Raw genomic sequence first — 15376 nt, 5'->3', positions numbered from 1 at the left:
AGGAAATTCCAGACTTAATCGCCTGTGGAATAAGTCGGCAAGCGAATTTTTTTCGGAAATGCTTCCAACCTTCGCCCGAAAGCTAATGATCGTGACCTTTTGGACGTCAGATAAACTGCTCCGTTCCCACATTACGACAACGACTGCACCACTTAAAACTTCCAGGCTAATAGACCGTGATCGATGTATAAAACTCTCTCATAACGCCTGGTTCATGAACCCATGTTGATTGCTGTTCATCGGCGATTAAGGCTGGAATTTGCATTCCTATACCGCATCTGGACGTCCACCCTGTAACAACCGTTGGAAAGGTCCAGGCCGGAGGAGGGAGCGGTATGGTCTGGGATATATTTACGACGCATTCCCTGGGTTATTTCGTCATTCAGCAAGGCCCAATGGATCAACACCAGTATGCATATATTCTTGTGGACCTTGTCCACCCCTACATACAGTTTGTCTCTCCTCGGCACGGCCGCGCGGTTTGAGGCGCCGTGTCACGGACTGCGCGGCCCTTCCCGCCGGAGGTTCGAGTCCTCCCTCGGGCGTGGGTGTGTGTGTTGTTCTTAGCATAAGTTAGTTTAAGTAGTGTGTTAGTCTGGGAACCGATGACCTCAGCAGTTTGGTCCCTTAGGAATTCACACACATTTGAACAGAACGCACCCTCATCAACTTGACGGCGAGAGATATACAGGGTGTTTCAAAAATGACCGGTATATTTGAAACGGCAATAAAAACTAAACGAGCAGCGATAGAAATACACCGTTTGTTGCAATATGCTTGGGACAACAGTACATTTTCAGGCGGACAAACTTTCGAAATTACAGTAGTTACAATTTTCAACAACAGATGGCGCTGCAAGTGATGTGGAAGATATAGAAGACAACGCAGTCTGTGGGTGCGCCATTCTGTACGTCATCTTTCTGCTGTAAGCGTGTGCTATTCACAACGTGCAAGTGTGCTGTAGACAACATGGTTTATTCCTTAGAACAGAGGATTTTTCTGGTGTTGGAATTCCACCGCCTAGAACACAGTGTTGTTGCAACAAGACGAAGTTTTCAATGGAGGTTTAATGTAACCAAAGGACCGAAAAGCGATACAATAAAGGATCTGTTTGAAAAATTTCAATGGACTGGGAACGTGACGGATGAACGTGCTTGAAAGGTAGGGCGACCGCGTACGGCAACCACAGAGGGCAACGCGCAGCTAGTGCAGCAGGTGATCCAACAGCGGCCTCGGGTTTCCGTTCACCGCGTTGCAGCTGCGGTCCAAATGACGCCAACGTCCACGTATCGTCTCATGCGCCAGAGTTTACACCTCTATCCGTACAAAATTCAAACGCGGCAACCCCTCAGCGCCGCTACCATTGCTGCACGAGAGACATTCGCTAACGATATAGTGCACAGGATTGATGACTGCGATATGCATGTGGGCAGCATTTGGTTTACTGACGAAGGTTATTTTTACCTGGACAGCTTCGTCAATAAACAGAACTGGCGCATATGGGGAACCGAGAAGCCCCATGTTGCAGTCCCATCGTCCCTGCATCCTCAAAAAGTACTGGTCTGGGCCGCCATTTCATCCAAAGGAATCATTGGCCCATTTTTCAGATCCGAAACGATTACTGCATCACGCTATCTGGACATTCTTCGTGAATTTGTGGTGGTACAAACTGCCTTAGACGACACTGCGAACACCTCGTGGTTTATGCAAGATGGTGCCCGGCCACATCGCACGGCCGACGTCTTTAATTTCCTGAATGAATATTTCGATGATCGTGTGATTGCTTTGGGCTATCCGAAACATACAGGAGGTGGCGTGGATTGGCCTCCCTATTCGCCAGACATGACCCCTGTGACTTCTTTCTGTGGGGACACTTGAAAGACCAGGTGTACCGCCAGAATCCAGAAACAATTGAACAGCTGAAGCAGTACATCTCATCTGTATGTGAAGCCATTCCGCCAGACACGTTGTCAAAGGTTTCGGGTAATTTCATTCAGAGACTACGCCATATTATTGCTACGCATGGTGGATATGTGGAAAATATCGTACTATAGAGTTTCCCAGACCGCAGCGCCATCTGTTGTTGAAAATTGTAACTACTGTAATTCCGAAAGTTTGTCCGCCTGAAAATGTACTGTTGTCCCAAGCATATTGCAACAAACGGTGTATTTCTATCAAATGGGGTCAAATGGCTCTGAGCACTATGGGACTCAACATCTTAGGTCATAAGTCCCCTAGAACTTAGAACTACTTAAACCTAACTAACCTAAGGACAGCACACACACCCATGCCCGAGGCAGGATTCGAACCTGCGACCGTAACAGCCTCGCGGTTCCGCACTTCAGCGCCAGAACCGCACGGCCACCGCGGCCGGCGGTGTATTTCTATCGCTGCTCGTTTAGTTTTTATTGCCGTTTCAAATATACTGGTCATTTTTGAACCACCGTGTAGACGCGGGTGCAATGTCGGCACTTAAGAAAGGACTTAATTTCGCACCTTCACCGCGGGACATTCCTGTCTGTGAAATAATAAGCGGTGTTGAACAGGCAGTCCACAAGCTCCCACATGAAACAGCGGACGAAATACGGCGAGAAACCAGCCGTATACTGACAAAGGCGAAGTTACCAGCATCCAACATGACCACGGCTGAGCGCAACGGCCTTCGAGCACTACGTAATGATGACAGCATCTTCGTACTTCCCGCTGACAAGGGCAATGCCGCCGTAATTATGGAGTTCGAGGACTATGATACAAAGATCTGTGCGCTACTGAACGAAGATACTTATCGGAAGCTCCCACGCGACCCGACATCAAGAATAGTAAGAAAAACATCAGAAGTTCTTAAGCGATCTTCAGTGGAAGACAGTGTGGTTAAGAATCTTCTCCCACAGGCGCCTAGACCACCTACTGCTTATGGTTTACCGAAGATACACAAGGACGGGACGCCATTTCGCCTTATTGTGTCCACAATAGGTTCTCCAACATACAAGCTAGCGAAGTACTTGGCCAAGCTCCTCGCTCCACATGTGGGACACTGCGAGCATCATATAAAAAACCCAGCAGAATTTATCAGCAGAATCAACCATCTACGCCTTAGTGAGGACGATATTATGGTCAGTTTTGATGTAGTGGCGCCGTTTTCGAATGTGCCTATCAAAGATTCTCTGGATCTAATCTCCCAGTACTTTGTAAGTGACGTGGTCGAGCTATTTAGGCACACTCTTACGTCGCCCTACTTCGTGTACAACGGCCAGTATTACGATCAGACAGACGGCGTAGCAGTGGGTAGCCCGTTGGCTCCAGCTGTTGCAAGCCTCTTCATGGAGAATTTTGAGGATATTGCTATAGATACTGCGCCATTGAAGCCGAAGTGTTTCTTTCGATACGTTGACGACACGTTCGTCATTTGGCCACACGGACGCGAGAAATTAGACGGGTTTTTGGAACACCTCAATGGCATCAACAGTAATATCCAGTTCACCATGGAGGTGGAAAAAGATAATGCATTGAACTTCCTCGAGGTCCTTGTCCACCGTAAACGAAATGTACCTTGGCCACAGCGTCTACAGAAAACCCACCCACACAGACCTGTACCTGCACGCTACCAGCTATCATTATCCAGCACAGAAGCGCACAGTATTGCAAACGTTGGTGCATCGTGCGAGAGTAATATCAGACGACGACAACCTGCCCCACGAAATGAGCCACCTACGCAAGGTTTTCAGGAATAACGGTTACGGCGCCCATCAACTGAAAGAAGTCATATCTGGGGAAATATCAGAATAAGACCAGCGACGAAGAGCAGGAAAAGAAACTTGCCTTGCTGCCATTCTGTGGCACTGTGTCGGGCAAGATAAGCCGCCTGTTGAAAAGACACAAGATTAAATCGATCTTCAGGCCTCCAGCGAAAATCCGTCAATTACTGAGACCAGTTAAAGACGCTGTAGGTCTGAGAACACCTGGAGTTTACGAAATACCTTGTGAGTGTGGCCAGTAGTACATCGGACAAACAGTGCCCACTGTGGAACAACGCAGGAAAGAACACGAGAGGTATTATCACCTACGCTATCCAGAGATATCTGCGTTAGCTGAGCATGCGTTAGAAAACGGTCACCACATAAAATTTGACGATACCTCTGTCGTGGCTCGCACTAACGGCTTCTGGGAGAGTTTAATACAGGAAACTATTGAAATAAAAATTACCACAAACACCCTGAATAGAGGCGGTGGCTTACAGCTTAGCGCTGCGTGGGATCCAGCGATCGCGCGGTTGAAGAGGGCACATCGAACGCCGACTCAAAACACGCCCATATATGGCAATGTCACGGGCAGCAGTGACGTCACAGCCGGCAGCTAGCGTATATAAGGGCGCACCAACAGCCCACAGGCAGTCATAACACTTGACACGGGCCAAGAAGTGCTTGGCCGAAAGCTCGTATAGTTTTAACCAATTGACGCGGTTGGAAACCCGAGAACATTTTATTCACATTTGAACATTCTTCGGCACGATGCCAACTACCAGCATGATAATGCAACAGGTCACACAGCTCGCAGTGTACGTGTTTGGTTCAAAGAGAACCAGAATAAGTTGACCGTACTGCCCTGGTCACCACATTCCCCGAATTTAAAGCCAATCGAAAATCTGTGGAACCATCTCGATCGGGTTCGCGCCGTGGATCCTTAACCGAGAAACCTGGAGCAGCTGTCCACGACACTATAGTCGGCAGGGCTCCGCAGGAAACGTTATGAGAGAGTTTTATACATTGACCGAGGCCTATTAGCCCGCTAGTTTTAAGTGATGTCAGTACCGGCCGTGAAAGCTAACATTGTGTGAATGATTGCACTGTTTTCCACTTTATATATCCTCTACTGCCAGTGCTGCCATCTGCTCTCTGGGGAATGGTTATTGCAGGCCGACGTTGAATATAGGCGGTGGCCACGTCAATGTGACTGGACTGCATAGCTGACATGGTCTCTTGTCTGTGCTACATTGCTCCATATACACTTACTGATACAAAGTATCTGGACACCCTTGTGTAGTGCTGTTTTCGTGATTTGGCAAATTCAGTTTATTTAAATGTGTGAGCGAACGCCCTTCCTGTTGCCACAGTCACTCCTTAATCTGAGAGAGGGAAGTCGTCTGCGCCATTTGCTTGAGTCGCGTAAATTTCTATGTTATAGTCTTTTCACTGTTTTCGTATAATATTTTCTGAGGCGGAATTTGTGCACCAGTCTAGCATTTGCCTAAACGATCTTCGGAAGCTGCCTAAAAACCACACACAGATGGGCCAGTATCAACCCCTTCGTGGGTTCGATACGAGTCCGACTCGCATCACTCTTTCGCAAACTAGTGTGCTGCGCGATGAGCTATATCATCAGGTTTTAGTCATCCAGCAGCGACAGTCAAATATACAATTTTTTGCATCTAATCGCATTTAATTTTTCGCATCTAGCTGCAACTAATTTTTTGTTCTCTTACATGAAGTTGTTTGTTACATCAACGTTTTCCTGGTTTGCAGTTGCATCGAAACGTCTGTAAATCAGAACATCAAGTTTATATGAGACATGGCCGAAAGATGAGAACTAAAAACATGAGAACTGATATGAAGATTTGTGTGTTTCTCCATTTTTGGAGGCTGCTGATTCAGCAACTGTTGCACAAATAACGAAAAGCCGCCGCTGTTAAGCAACTGGAGCGGCTTTACGTTAAATGAAGATTTGTGTTAAATATTTGTCGTAGTACCTCTCCCCAACCAGCTATATTATTAAATGGGTATGCCAGGAGCATCGAAAATTAGATTTTCGGTATTTCATGTAATATAAATTTCTGTTAATGGGACATCCACAACTCATATGTAAATTTTTCATAATTGCACAAAATGTTTACTGCCGAAGTCTTATACAACCCGTTTAGGTGCAACTAAAATCAGCACAAAATTTACATGACCTTTAACTTAACTTGGGCATGTACACTTTGAACTGATTTTAGCTGCACCTGAAGAAGGGTATAAGACCCCGAAACCTGGTTGTGTAAGACTTCAGTAATAAAAATTTCACATAATGTCTTGAGGCAGCGTAACTCATGCGCGCAAATTCGCAGTCTATATTCATCCAGTATTTGAGAATGAGAGCATCTAGCGATTGCTAACAAACTATATACGTAATTTCATACATTTTCTAAATTTTTGCTCTCTGACACCTCTCACCAAATGAAGAAAGTTTGTCGCTTACTATATTTTTGTTGTTCAAGCAGTAAAACCTCAACATCAAGCATTACGTTTTAATTTACTACTACTAACTCAACTCACATTTTGCAGACAGTACCCACGAATGGAACACGTGAGGCAATACTGACTTTACGACTTACCATAGAAGAAAGAATAAGGAAAGGCAAACCTACGTTTCTAGCATTTGTAGATTTAGAGTCAGCTTTTGACAATGTTGACTGGAATACTCTCTTTCAAATTCTAAAGGTGGCAGGGGTAAAATACAGGGAGCGAAAGGCTATTTACAATTTGTACAGAAACCAGATGGCAGTTATAAGAGTCGAGGGGCATGAATGGGAAGCAGTGGTTGGGAAGGGAGTGAGACAGGGTTGTAGCCTATCCCCAATGTTATTCAATCTGTATATTGAGCAACAGTAAAGGAAACAAAAGAAAAATTCGGAGTAGGTATTAAAATCCATGGAGAAGAAATAAAAAATTTGAGGTTCGCCGATGACATTGTAATTCTGTCAGAGACAGCAAAGGACTTGGAAGAGCAGTTGAACGGAATTGACAGTGTCTTGAAAGGAAGATATAAGATGAACATCAACAAAAGCAAAACGAGGATAATGGAACGTAGTTGAATTAAGTCGGGTGATGCTGAGGGAATTAGATTAGGAAATGAGACACTTAAAGTAGTAAAGGAGTTTTGCTGTTTGGGGAGCAAAATAACTGATAATGGTCGAAGTAGAGAGGATATCAAATGTAGACTGGCAATGGCAAGGAAAGCGTAAGAAGAGAAATTTGTTAACATCGAGTATAGATTTATGTGTCAGGAAGTCGTTTCTGAAAGTATTTGTATGGAAGTGAAACATGGACGATAAATAGTTTGGACAAGAAGAGAATTGAAGCTTTCGAAATGTAGTGCTACAGAAGGATGCTGAAGATTAGATGGGTAGATCACATAACTAATGAGGAGGTATTGAATAGAATTAGGGAGAAGAGGAGTTTGTGGCAGAACTTGACAAGAAGAAGGGTCCGGTTGGTAGGACATGTTCTAAGGCATCAAGGGATCACGAATTTAGCATTGGAGGGCAGCGAGGAGGGTAAAAGTTGTAGAGCGATACCAAGAGACGAATACACTAAGCAGATTCAGAAGGATGTAGGTTGCAGTAAGTACTGGGAGATGAAGAAGCTTGCACAGGATAGAGTAGCATGGAGAGCTGCATCAAACCAGTCTCAGGACTGAAGACCACAACAACAACAACCCACGTATGCTACTAAGTACTCTGCAGCTCTGCTTACCGACAATGTGTTGTGGATTACCATTATTTTTTATGCTGGGAGTTAATATTAGGAGACGACAGTTAGTCGAAAGCGCTGACTAAGAATGACGCGCTAAGGTGTGCGTTACGAGAGATCAAGAGCGAAACTGCATCCGTTTAGAGATGATGATAAATTTAATCATTTGCTTCGAGTTACAGTAAACATGAACTTTCACCGATATGCACCTTCTTGCGTTTTTGTGGCACAGGGACTCTTCTCAATCAAATTGTTCCCATTTTTTTAAGACGTAACAATAAACAATATATACTGTGGTCTATAAACATTTATCATCAATTACAGCCTTTATTTCCATAATACCGTATTGCTCTTAAAGAAGTCGTAAGTAATTGTTGGACTAAATAAATCGTGTAAATCAGGCAACTACGACCAGCCGATTGTGAAAATCTATTTGACAAACGCAGTTGGAGAATGAGAAGTTCTAATGTGGCACAGTCCTTAATACTGAGCAGTCGTATTACAAGCTGATTTATTCAGCCAGTCATAGTGGGACCTACAGTTAACGTTGACTCCAGACGACGGATCAGCCAAGCGTTTCTTACATTAAGAAGAAGAATAAGAAGAAGAATATCGTGTGGCTCAGTGGCAGAGGGCAAGTCTTTCAATTGGGCGCCACTTTGAACACTTTGGTGTCGCTAAACTATCCCAGTTATCCAGTCGGGAAAATAGGACGTACAGTTTAACGTAGAATCCGAACTACGTCTCGGGTACTGGTGACTCCTCACAGAGCTGAAGACTAGATTAAAGGCAAAATGAAATTTCCTTTGTCCGGCCAGGATTCGATCGCGCGATCTCTCAGTTTACCGCTAGACCACCAGGCGTGACTTACATTAATAATTGCCAGAGAAGCGATAAGCGATAGAAAAGTCTCCGAAAACTGACTGTGGATCGACTACCGATCTTTTAATTTTTAGTGGGGTACATAACCCACTGAGTAGCCGTGGTGGTCTAGCCGACAGAGCACCAGACTCCAGTCCTTCCGCCCAAGTCCAATCAGCCCGCTATCAAACCGAGCATCGCAGATCTCTCCCTCCTTGCGCCATGGCGAATAGGAAGCCTGCAGTCAGGCCAATAGTCCAGTTCCGATCTTTCGCCACAGACTTTTACTTGGCCACTGGGTCACATGAAAAAAGTCGTTAAGCCCTAACGGGCCATTCTCTGGCAATAGCGTCATTAGGATGCGGTTTGGAGGGCATTAGGTGCAGACAGCTGTTTCCTCGGCCGCTATAGCTTCTCAACCCTCTCTCAAGTAGTCCCTCAATTCGCATTATAACCTTGTGTGCAACCCATTCCACTCCTCCCACGAAGGAAAAATTCCTGGCAGTACCGCAGATTGAACATACAGGGTGTTTCAAAAATGACCGGTATATTTGAAACGGCAATAAAAACTAAACGAGCAGCGATAGAAATACACCGTTTGTTGCAATATTCTTGGGACAATAGTACATTTTCAGGTGGACAAACTTTCGAAATTACAGTAGTTACAATTTCCAACAACAGATGGCGCTGCAAGTGATGTGAAAGATATAGAAGACAACGCAGTCTGTGGGTGCGCCATTCTGTACGTCGTCTTTCTGCTGTAAGCGTGTGCTGTTCACAACATGCAAGTGTGCTGTAGACAACATGGTTTATTCCTTAGAAGAGAGGATTTTTCTGGTGTTAGAGTTCCACCGCCTAGAACACAGTGTTGTTGCAACAAGACGAAGTTTTCAACGGAGGTTTAATGTAACCAAAGGATCGAAAAGCGATACAATAAAGGATCTGTTTGAAAAATTTCAACAGATTGGGAACGTGACGGATGAACGTGCTGGAAAGGTAGGGCGACCGCGTACGGCAACCACAGAGGGCAGCGCGCAGCTAGTGCAGCAGGTGATCCGACAGCGGCCTCGGGTTTCCGTTCGCCGTGTTGCAGCTGCGGTCCAAATGACGCCAACGTCCACGTATCGTCTCATGCGCCAGAGTTTACACCTCCTTCCATACAAAATTCAAATGCGGCAACCCCTAAGCGCCACTACCATTGCTGCACGAGAGACATTCGCTAACGATATAGTGCACAGGATTGATGACGGCGATATGCATGTGGGCAGCATTTTGTTTCCTGACGAAGCTTATTTTTACCTGGACGGCTTCGTCAATAAACAGAACTGGCGCATATGGGGAACCGAAAAGCCCCATGTTGCAGTCCCATCGTCCCTGCATTCTCAAAAAGTACTGGTTTGGGTCGCCATTTCTTCCAAAGGAATCATTGGCCCATTTTTCAGATCCGAAACGATTACTTCATCACGCTATCTGGACATTCTTCGTGAATTTGTGGCGGTACAAACTGCCTTAGACGACACTGCGAACACCTCGTGGTTTATGCAAGATGGTGCCCGGCCACATCGCACGGCCGACGTCTTTAATTTCCTGAATGAATATTTCGATGATCGTGTGATTGCTTTGGGCTATCCGAAACGTACAGGAGGCGGCGTGGATTGGCCTCCCTATTCGCTAGACATGAACCCCTGTGACTTCTTTCTGTGGGGACACTTGAAAGACCAGGTGTACCGCCAGAATCCAGAAACAATTGAACAGCTGAAGCAGTACATCTCATCTGCATGTGAAGCCATTCCGCCAGACACGTTGTCAAAGGTTTCGGGTAATTTCATTCAGAGACTACGCCATATTATTGCTACGCATGGTGGATATGTGGAAAATATCGTACTATAGAGTTTCCCAGACCGCAGCGCCATCTGTTGTTGAAAATTGTAACTACTGTAATTTCGAAAGTTTGTCTGCCTGAAAATGTACTGTTGTCCCAAGCATATTGCAACAAACGGTGTATTTCTATCGCTGCTCGTTTAGTTTTTATTGCCGTTTCAAATATACCGGTCATTTTTGAAACACCCTGTAGGTCCTCCCCATAACAACAACGCGCGCTGACCACTTCGCTATGAAGATAGACGACAGTCTTGCGAACTAAACAGGAAATCACCTGTACTCTTCTGCCGCCAGCAGTGCACAGAGGTCGCTGTGGCGACTAGCTAGAAGGGACGCGAGTACGCGCCGGTCTGTTTCCCCCTGTGCCGTACCAGCGCCTGTCGTCATGGGCCACGCCACCACCACTGCCCGCTGTCGCAAACTCTACGACCGCCGTCCTTCTATCGACGATTTTCTGTCTACATCAGGTGAATGCAACAACTAACATAGAGCATCTCTCTCAAGAAGGCGTAATAACATGTTGTTCCGAACACGTCCAGTTCTTTTCGGTGACTTGTGTTTATTTCGAGCTACTCCAAACCATCAGGTTTCAGAGCTTTGAATATTAAATCTGTGTTCCACAGTTTTTTTCGCGATTCAATCTTTTGGCAATTTAGATACTCCTCGAAAGCTGTCTCGGTACTTCGAACACCGTTTGGTTATTTAAGAATGCTCCCTAAAGCGAACTTGAAAGCTTACGACCGACTGTCCATAATATAGCTTGTTCGACTCTAAAGTTAATCTTACAGAGGGCACAATTCGCTTATTTTCTAAGAGTGGTTCCTACACAGTGTTGCAAATGGTTTAATATGGCCCTCCGTAAAAAAAAAAGAAAAAAAAAAAAACTGCTGTAGCTGCTGGAAACCAACTGGCAGTTTTTGATAATAGAGTAAATCATTTATTCGCAGTATGCGCATACATTCGTTTTTCATAGTTCATCAAGGAGAAAAACTTTCAGGCTTGTATACCTAGTTAGACTACAGTACCGAGAGAGAAGCAACTGTTAGACTAAATCTGTACGCCTTATATCACTTATGCAAATGCCATCTAAATTTACCCTAGTGCATGAGAAGAAAAAGTGCTGCTCCATCGTATCAGGTACTGCTTACCTTCTATCGGTAACTCAATTTGGATTACAATAGCATTTTTCAAAGAAAATAGTTATCTACGTTTGTTGAGTGTTTCTGCAGTACATAATGCCACCATGTACATTGAGATGTACACCAGTAGTTTTCATGAAACTAACAGGAATTTTCGGTCTTCGAATCTAGACAGGCAAATAATTTACTTTTTGGATTATTTTGGATTCCAAACTCCTTGCTTTGTTAGACACATTCTTGTTGACTACGTTGGACCTGACTAGATACCTCCATTCAGAACCCCAGAAAAAGAGACGTCAGCTCTAAAATGTTATCTTCAGTTTTATTCTTCTGAACAATCTCTCTCGTGTATCATATCCCATTAGACACCGTCATTTCTTTCATCACGTTTACCTTTCGCAGTTACTCCTGCGCGCTGATGGAAGCAGTTTTGCTCCCAAATTAATGTTGCTTTTTCAATAAAATGTATTTAATGAAATGTAATATGCATACGATTTCACATATGATACTCGATAAAATCTGCTTTGTACTTTGTTAGAGGGCAGATAACGATCTCAGATAAACCATATTTTCCATGAAGTAAGAGATACATTAGTCGCAAATATAGGTACTATGAACGTAAGCAACTAGAATGTTCAGGTCGTCCGTATGTAATTTTTTAATTTTAAACAGCATAGTAAATATATAATTGCACTTTTTTACGTCTAAGAAATTTTATTGCAGTTCATAAATGAACACAAGTCTCGACCACAAAATCATTTAGTGGTAACCGGTTTCGGTCATTTTATGACCGTCTTCAGACCTGATACCACGATGTTAGGCGGTGGCCGTGAACGAAGCAGGTGTTAAAACCATCCGAACGTAAACTGCTCGCGTTGACGTTCGTGGAGCTGTAACACTTGCTCCGCTCACCACCACCGCCTACCACCATGGAACCAGGTCTGAATATTCTGATTAACCGGTTACCACGAAATGTATCTTGCGGTCGAGGCTGTGTGTTCATTTTTAAAGTACTTTTTGCCAGACCACTGATCTCCACTAGAAAGGTTGTACATAACCTTATTGTGCTTTCTTTTTAATACAAAACATGCTTATTAACTCCGTTCCCGCTTGGGGCAAGCATATAATTTATCGTTTTTCCCATATCCCTTGCACGATCTTGATTGCACCGAGCGAGGAGGCGCAGGGGTTAGAGCACTGGACTCGCTGTCGGGAGGACGATGGTTCAAACCCGCGTCCAGCCATCCTGATTTAGGTTTTCAGTGATTTCCGTTACTGCTTCTGTTCAATGCCGGGATGGTTCCTGCGAAGCGCACGGTCGACTTCCTTCCCTAATCTGATGGGGCCGATGACCTCGCCGTTTGGTCCACTCCGCCGAATCGATCAACCGACCGACCAACCAACCAGCCTATTTGAGTCGTTGAAAACTTTCTATAACATTTCTTTCCCTTCGACATTTACGCGGTGTATTTCTTGGATCACAGAAGCATGTATATGTATTCTTTTGTTCTACAATATTATTTTTATTGCTAACCGGTTTTCGGCTTACAAGGCCATTTTCAGGCATTTACTGAGTATTATCACCAAAGAAGTTAAATGTTTTAAGACAACATTGGAAGAGAAGTAACACATCTAGAGTGAAGTATAAACATACAGTGAGTAACATCTTTGCAATGAAATAGTAAAAACTGAACAGTACATAAATAACAATGGAGTTGACAGGAAAACCTTTAGCACAAAATAAGAATAGCATGCCTACATAACAGTTTCTATTGATAAACAAAACTATTGAAATAAGATAAAATAAGTACTAGGCAAGGCTGCATCAAGAGGTATGAAACATGGAGAGTAATTCACAACCAATTAAAAAAGAAGGGAGTGTATTACTCTCCATGTTTCATACCTCTTTATGCAGTCTTGCCTAGTACTAATTTTATCTTATTTCAATAGTTTTATCAATAGAAACTGTTATGTAGGCATGCTATTCTTATTTTGTGCTAAAGGTTTTCCTGTCAACTCCATTGTTATTTATGTACTGTTTAGTTTTTACTATTTCATTGCAAAGATGTTACTCACTGTATGTTTATACTTCACTCTAGATGTGTTACTTCTCTTCCAATGTTGTCTTAAAACATTTAACTTCTTTGGTGATAATACTCAGTAAATGCCTGAAGATGGCCTTGTAAGCCGAAAACCGGTTAGCAATAAAAATATTGTAGAACAAAAGCAAACTGGTGCTTTTCATTTATTATTATGTTGTTCTACCAAGAACCGACGGAATATTCTGTTAGTATATGTATTCCTTTTTCAGCAATATTATATTTACTTCTGACCACTCGCTCAGGCAGCTCATATCAACAACTAAAGTAGACAAAATTGCAGACGAAATCTTTCAGTACTGTCTGCACCGTAGTGCGCTAGAAGGCAGACCACCACCGCCATACAAGCGAAATCATTCCACGTACATTCTGCAGTTCACCCAGGCACGCCTAGCGTTTGTTAAGATAGAAGTATTACTAGTCGCTGCACGTTCGCTTGTGCTCACTTCAGTGTATACGGGGTCGCACATCAAGCGTTTCAGTAATCCCCATCTTCAGATTAAACATAGAATCAAACATCTACAGCTACAGCTACATCTACAGCTCACTTTCTGTAACTTCGATTTTATGGATAATCTGAAATGAGTATTCAAATGCGCCATTTATAAGAAATTAGAAAAAATACTTTCATCATTGAGTGCTAAACAAATTCTCATACGTCTACAGTTCCATCAGACTGGACAAAAGCAGTAATCACACCAATCTTTAAACATGGAAACAGAAAAGATTGTAACGACTACAGAGGTATCTCTTTAATCAGCGTTGTGGGTAAAATCTTCTCAGGTATTGTTGAAAGGAAAGTGCGAGTATTAGTTGAGGACCAATTGGATGAAAATCAGTGTGGGTTTAGGCCTCTTAGAGGTTGTCAGGACCAGATCTTTAGCTTACGGCAAATAATGAAGTGGTATGAGTGGAACAGGGAATTGTATCTATGCTTTATAGATCTAGAAAAGGCATACGACCGGGTTCCTAGGAGGAAGTTATTGTCTGTTCTACAAGATTATGGAATAGGAGGCAAACCTTTGCAAGCAATTCAAGGTCTTTACATGTACAGTCAGGCAGCAGTTAGTTGACGGTAAATTGAGTTCATGGTTCAGAGTAGTTTCAGGGGTAAGACAAGGCTGCAACCTGTCTCCACTGTTGTTCATATTATTTATGGATCATATGTTAAAAACAATAGACTGGCTGGGTGAGATTAAGATATGTGAACACAAAATAAGCAGTCTTGCATATGCGGATGACTTAGTTGTGATGGCAGATTCGATTGTAAGTTTGCAAAGTAATATTTCAGAGCTAGATCAGAAATGTAAGGACTATGGTATGAAGATTAGCATCTCCAAAACGAAAGTAATGTCAGTGGGAAAGAAATATAAACGGATTGAATGCCAAATAGGAGGAACAAAGTTAGAACAGGTGGACGGTTTCAAGTACTTAGGATGCATATTCTCACAGGATGGCAACATAGTGAAAGAACTGGAAGCGAGGTGTAGCAAAGCTAATGCAGTGAGCGCTCAGCTACGATCTACTCTCTTCTGCAAGGAGGAGGTCAGTACCAAGACTAAGTTATCTGTGCACCGTTCAATCTTTCGACCGACTTTGTTGTATGGGAGCGAAAGCTGGGTGGATTCAGGTTACCTTATCAACAAGGTTGAGATTACGGATATGAAAGTAGCTAGGATGATTGCAGGTACTAGTAGATGGGAACAATGGCAGGAGGGTGTCCACAATGAGGAAATCAAAGAAAAACTGGGAATGAACTCTATAGATGTAGCAGTCAGGGCGAACAGGCTTAGATGGTGGGGCATGTTACACGCATGGGAGAAGCAAGGTTACCCAAGAGACTCATGGATTCAGTAGTAGAGGGTAGGAGGAGTCGGGGCAGACCGAGGAG

General features: G+C 43.7%; 1 protein-coding gene across 2 annotated transcripts in view; it reads left to right on the top strand.

Moving 5' to 3' along the window:
* Positions 1–15376, top strand: part of LOC126163128 (sialin-like) — a 175909-nt gene that overhangs the window by 39893 nt on the left and 120640 nt on the right. The window contains exon 1 of one of the 2 annotated variants that reach the window (XM_049920053.1): positions 10611–10714. The exons of the other annotated variant lie outside the window; for it this stretch is intronic. Within the exon in view, the coding sequence (XP_049776010.1) occupies positions 10633–10714 (82 nt within the window). The 5' untranslated portion in view covers positions 10611–10632. Of the gene's footprint in view, positions 1–10610; positions 10715–15376 lie in introns of those variants that run through there. 2 annotated transcript variants of the gene reach the window in all.

Source organism: Schistocerca cancellata, chromosome 2 (genome assembly GCF_023864275.1).
Source record: "Schistocerca cancellata isolate TAMUIC-IGC-003103 chromosome 2, iqSchCanc2.1, whole genome shotgun sequence".
In the NCBI taxonomy this organism is placed as follows: Eukaryota; Metazoa; Arthropoda; class Insecta; order Orthoptera; family Acrididae; genus Schistocerca; species Schistocerca cancellata.
Note: the sequence above shows the minus strand (reverse complement) of the source record. Positions and strands in the feature narration are given on the sequence as shown.